General features: G+C 48.9%; 1 protein-coding gene across 1 annotated transcript in view; it reads left to right on the top strand.

Annotated features, from left to right (window-relative positions):
* Nucleotides 1-1,882: 1,882 nt before the first annotated feature.
* The window catches only part of KLHL14 (kelch like family member 14), a 144,080-nt gene continuing 139,962 nt past the window's right edge, over nucleotides 1,883-6,000 (top strand). Inside the window, exons 1-2 of the mRNA XM_086965698.1 lie at nucleotides 1,883-2,056; nucleotides 4,513-5,492. Coding sequence (XP_086821824.1) covers nucleotides 4,573-5,492 — 920 coding nt within the window. The 5' untranslated portion in view covers nucleotides 1,883-2,056; nucleotides 4,513-4,572. The remainder of the gene's footprint in view (nucleotides 2,057-4,512; nucleotides 5,493-6,000) is intronic.

The following is a 6,000-nucleotide window of genomic DNA, read 5'->3' as shown; positions in this document are numbered from 1 at the left end:
CATCATTTTGGGGAAGGACTCCTATGTCTTTGGGTGCATTTGTAAGGTGACATGGCTCAGTTTTCTTTAAGATTTTCGAATTGACCATTTGGCAAAGGAAGTCATAGAGTTTCAGCGTCTTCGTGCCATGGGACCATGCCTTGTGTGCCCAAGACAAATCAGAAACATACTTTAATCAACATTTGTCACCTAGGAAGGGAAAAAATATAATAGTAAAGTGCGTGTCACAGTAAATGGCATTAAAGCAATGTGCACTTAAGTGGTGTGTGTGAAGGTTGCCCCGTTAACAGGCGTGACGCAGGCCCGCATATATGTGGGTTATACATTTATATACTGCAATGTCTATGTGGGAATGGCATCTCTGAAAAAATGCTAATATCTCAAGAAGAGCTGACGGTGAAGTTCAGAGACCGTCTTGTAACCAGACAAAAAGACAGAGCAATGTGCTTTCAATCAAGATCGTAAATCTTGCATGGTGCAATGGAAAAATGTTAGATGTAACTATTTACTATTTGTGGCAAGTACAAGCGTTTCTTTATAGCAAGCACTGGGAGACGTGTTGTGTGTATTCTCCCGCCCCAGCAGCGCCAACACAGCCGACAACAAAGTACTGCTAAAAACAAGTGCAGAACTCTGAGCAGATGGAGAGCAAAACAGATGTATACTGTCTGTGTACTTGTCATCTGAAACACAACAGCACACACGCCACGAGGAAGTTTGCATATAGCACGGCGCGACCCCCAGATCATAAATCTATGCACGAGAAAGATGTAGTGGAAATTTCGCTCTCTTTTTTTGGAGGAGGGATTAGGAGTTTATTTTTGTCATCTCTGCGAGACAGCTACTCATTCATCCAGATCACAGCTAAAAGGAGAAAAAAAGCTGGTCACAGAAATTAGCAGTTTCAGCTCAGCAGCAAAGTCGCCAGCCTGTGAAGGCAGAGAGAAATTGACTAATTAGCAATGCGCACTAAAACTTGACGGTTCTTTATAGAGAGAAGGGAGGGGGCAGAAAAAGAAGGGGAAGGGACGGGGCGGTGGGGGCCCCCGCTTTCCTCCCCCCTCCGTTCTTTTTCCAAAAGATGTTTGAAATCGCAGTCATTTACGCTCGACAATTTTTACAATAGCCTTGAGCCATAATTTTGCGAGTCTCTCCAGCAGCCATCCCCCTGCACGGTCTCCCTCCACCGGCCATGCACGACCGTTTCTCTCCCCAACCGTGGATTTCCTATTACTCTCGTTACGACTCACTGAGCCCCAGGCCCAAGGATAATGATGTGTTGTTTCTTGGTAGCATAATTTGTCACACGTACATTTTTTTTCCTTCTTCTTCTCTTGCAGAAAGCCCTGCTCTCTCTTCTCCCCTTTCTTTCTCTCTTCCATCCCCTCTACCCCATGCACGCGTTCCCTGACTGTTGCTAATTCATGGGGGATAAAGATGATGAACGGCAAAATAAATTGTAAAGAGTGACTGCTCTGGAGTTGCTGGAACAAGAAGAGGGGTTTTTTTGGAAGCAAGCGACCAAAATCTCCTTTATAAAGGAAAGAGGATTGATTTTGTTTTTGTGTTTTTTGGGGGGAGGGCTGCTGGAAGTGGACCTTTTACTTTGGACGGCCGGTGGTCGCTGGACAGGTAAGTTTTCTCGGGCCTTGTTCGGTCTGTTTCCTGTGTTGTGTGTGTGTATATGTCTGTGGTGGCGTTGTTTTTTTTTCTTTTTTTGTGAAACGGGGGGCGGGGTGGATAGTGCGCGAGGAACCCTCTTCGGAGAATTAAAACTCCAATTGCAAAAAAAAAGAAATGGGCAAAAAGGAAAGGAAGAGGAAGAGGAGGGGAGGGGGAGAAGCGGGGGGAGGTTGAAGGATTGACCGGGTCCAGCTGAAGAGAGAGAGGCGCTTGGAGATATCAAAAGATGTCTTTTCATAACAAGCAGGTTGGGGTGGCACAAAGGGCGCTCGGTCCGACGAGAAAAGTGCGAGGGCTGGCTGAAAGCAAGGCGAAAACAACAACAGACAGCCCCTGGACGCCCGCGAGGAGTGAGCCGCGATGGAGTTAGGAGGTATCCGGTGCTTGCGGTTGTCTGCGCGGGGCGGGTGGGGTATTCGTGCGGACAGTCTATGTGTGTCTTCTTGCATTCAGAGGGGCTGCGTGGGCGCTGTTCTGCGAGACTAGTGCAGGGGGTGCAGTGAGGGCTCGGTCGCATTGCATGCCCCCATTTTGTGAGTGGGGTTAGGCGGTGTGTGCAGATGGGGCGGAGAGCGGACGCAGCATTGCGGTGGCCGCGTTCAGTCAGCCCCGAAGGAGCGGCTCGCGGGCCCCAGCGCACGCAGCGGGCTGCCTCGCGGTCAAGCGCGCGCGGAGCCCCTTAGGAGCAGCACGCGGGGCCCAGTGCCCTCAGCGGGCTGTCTCGCGGTCATGCGCGGGAGGAGCCGCCGCCACTCCGGCTGCCTGGGCACCGCTCGGTCAGCGCCGGGTAAGGTGGCGGCGCCTGGCGGGCGGAGGTGGGACAGCGCCTGCCCAGGCTGAGCACTGGGAGAGGGGCGGGGGCAGGGACCAGTCACTGCACCGCAGCTGCCCCTCAACTTCCGCAGGGGACCAGCGGCGGCCGCGTCTTCACCTGTCGCAAGACCACCTTGTAAATAAACCGTGCCGTATCGAACAGAGGGAATATTGAGGCACTTTTCGCCAAGCTGACCCTCTGAAACATCCATTCAATGCCATTTAATGGAAAGTTGCGAACCTTGCTTATCATTTTATATCTAGGGGGACAGCAGGTGGATCATGTTTGGCAAATTGAAATCTGCGCTTCGTGGGTCGCAGGGTCCAGGAAGTCGGAGATGTGGGGAGGGGATTTGAATGTAGGGGCACATGAGCGTTGGGGGTTTGGACCATGACATTGTGTATTTTAAGACAAAACATGTTGGGGCTGGTGGGACTGTCTGGGAAAGTATTCTTATTTTTAAAGTGCTATTTATTATGTTAGTGTGCAGCCTTTTATGATAACATTAAAAACACAACCAAATAAGTAGCAGCAGAAAGAAAGTGCTGCCTGTATCCGACCACCCAAGCCTGCTCATGTTAGGGAGTCTCCGTATCAGAGAGCCTTTTGCTGTTCCTCTTCCAGGTCCCCACTTAAAAGTTTTTTGTCCTTGTCAGAGGGACGACCGCAAAAAACACACCCTTGTGCGGAAGGAAGTTAACTGACTGCGAGCCACTGACTCGGGCTCATTTTATACTGCAGCCCAAATACATTTACTACTGTAGACTGTAGGACCAGGGCCCAGGTGGAAGCCCACGTTAATTGACGTTTATTAAATGCTGGAGCAAGTGTCTCAGGTTATGGAAGGAAAGGCCAGAATAGCGGGGGTTCTTCTAAATGTTATTGAAAGTGTGCTTTTGTCCATTTCTGTTATGCGTTGTCCACGTTACACTAAAGGGAGTATAATTGCACATTAGGAATTATTTGCATGTTCATATACACCTCTGTCGGATCTTATGACTTACCAAGAATGCACTTATCGCCTACAATCCTGCACATATGTCTGTCTGTATTTGCTAGATTGATTGATTCTTTGTGATCGGACACCCGGAGGTGCCTATGTCAATATGCGTCCATGTGTTGGGCGACTCAAGTGCAGGATTGCAGCCAGGAGGTGTTTTATTGCAGAAATAATCATTGCTAATGGGCACGATTAAATATGCAGCTTCTTGCAGCGTTTAAGACTCGCGTGTGCATTTACTTATCATGAAACACACAGTGGCTGGTTAACACGGTTGTAAAGAAAATCTCCAGGGTGAAGAAAAAACAATAATATTCAAATGTGTTGTGATGTTAATGTGGCTCATCTAGAGAAAAGTGTTCCTGACCTTAAGACAGGACTATAATACATGAAACATTAAAGATGCCAAACACCAGTGCCAGTCTTCAGGCCTCCCTGCTGTTCTGAGACACTGTGTTCTGGGCAGCAGTCATATGATGTCGTCTTCTCACTTCTTCACCCCACCTAGAGGTTTAGTAAATCACTTCATTGTACACGTCTAGAAGAAAAGTTCTAAACAACATATGACAGGATTCAACAGACAAGAAACTCTACAAGTATCAAACTACATCGTTTTCCAGTTTACTACTAGACGAGAAAACGCCAGGCTAGTCAAGCTTAGCTGTTGCATTATGTACCTCTCTTAATGTATTTCTGTCTGATAAGAGGAAATCACCAAATTTGTCAAATGCACTTTTAACTCGTATGAAATAATTAATTCCTGTAAATTGAATATTCATTTGGTAGTTGATGCCTTCGTTCTGCTCTGTTCCTGTTCACATTTAGAGGGGGCACAACGCAGCTTAGGGTTGAATCATGCCCAAGCTCGAAGCGTCTTTCATTCTTTGGCTCTAAGATATCCCTTCTTTGACCTTTTTTCTTGTTCTTGTAGGAAGGCATCTAAATGGGGGCTTAATTGCTACAGTGCCAGAAGCAACTCTTCTACAGCTTATTTTTTACTCTCTTGTTTTGACAGGTTGCATTGGACGTGTGCCCACCAGTGCCAAGCACCAGCTTCCCGAGCTTCCCTGCTGCCATGTCCAGGTCAGGAGACAGGACGTCCACCTTTGACCCCAGTCACAGCGACAACCTGCTGCATGGCCTGAACCTGCTCTGGCGGAAGCAGCTCTTCTGTGATGTGACGTTGACTGCACAGGGCCAACACTTTCACTGCCACAAGGCCGTGCTTGCCTCATGCTCCCAGTACTTCCGGTCTCTCTTCTCCTCCAACTCCTCCTGCCACCCTGGGTCTCAGGATGGTGGAGGGGGACTACGGGGAACCCCTGGGCCCAAAGATCAAGAGGAACCAGGCACGCCCTCATCATCTCCAGATGACAAGCTGCTTGCAGGAAGTCCGCGGGCTGCCAGCAGCATCAACAACCTGGTGCTGCAGGGCTGCTCTTCAGTGGGCCTGAGGCTGGTCCTTGAATACCTTTACACAGCAAATGTCACCCTCTGCCTGGACACCGCCGAGGAGGTGCTGTCAGTCAGCAAGATCCTGCACTTGCCACAGGTCACCCGCCTCTGTGTACAGTTCCTCAACGATCAGATCTCAGGGCAGAATTACAAGCAGGTGTGCCGCATCGCAGCGCTACATGGCCTGGAGGAGACCAAAAAGTTGGCCAGCAAGTATCTCCTGGAGGACGTGCTCTTGCTCAGTGCTGATGAGTTGCGTGCCCTGCTGGATGCGCTGCCCCCACCTGTCGAGTCTGAGCTCGCTCTCTTCCAGATGGCGGTGCTCTGGCTGGAGCATGACCGCGAGACCCGCATGCAGTATGCACCCGAGCTGATGAAGCGCCTGCGCTTTGCCCTCATCCCAGCACCTGAACTAGTGGAGCGGGTGCAGAGTGTGGACTTCATGAGGAATGAACCTGTCTGCCAGAAACTGTTGCTGGATGCTATGAACTACCACCTGATGCCCTTTCGGCAGCACTGCCGGCAGAGCCTAGCAAGCAGGTAAGAACTGGTGGCCCATGACCTACTCATGACACTGTGGGAGGGGCTTGTTATTGGAGAGAAAGGAAAAAGCCCTTATTGAAAATCAGTTGTTAAGGGTTCTTGTGACGTAAACTCCAAAGACATCAACAGGAATAGCAAGAGGGGAGCATTCCATGGTTATGACAGACATGGGGAAGGTTTTTAGGAAGAGCCCAAGAATTTACCTGACAAAACATCAATGCACTTTTTTTAAGGAGAAACACCTTTATGTTGTAAAAGGTATACACACACAACCATACAAGAGTTTCAAGACTGGAGGCTTATGCCAAGGAAGTGTACAAAAACTAGTCTTGGTGCAGAAAGGCTTATTTCTATCCTTATTAATCATGGGATAGTAGTTATGTGTACCCTCAAACATTGTGGCAATAGATAATTTAGGAAAAGTTACATTGGGATTTTGGAACACATAGAAAGGGATTCTGGTAGAGCAGTAAGAGGTGTTCAAATATTGAACCTAGGGACACAG

Source organism: Lissotriton vulgaris, chromosome 4_1 (genome assembly GCF_964263255.1).
Source record: "Lissotriton vulgaris chromosome 4_1, aLisVul1.2, whole genome shotgun sequence".
NCBI classification, from domain to species: Eukaryota; Metazoa; Chordata; class Amphibia; order Caudata; family Salamandridae; genus Lissotriton; species Lissotriton vulgaris.
Note: the sequence above shows the minus strand (reverse complement) of the source record. Positions and strands in the feature narration are given on the sequence as shown.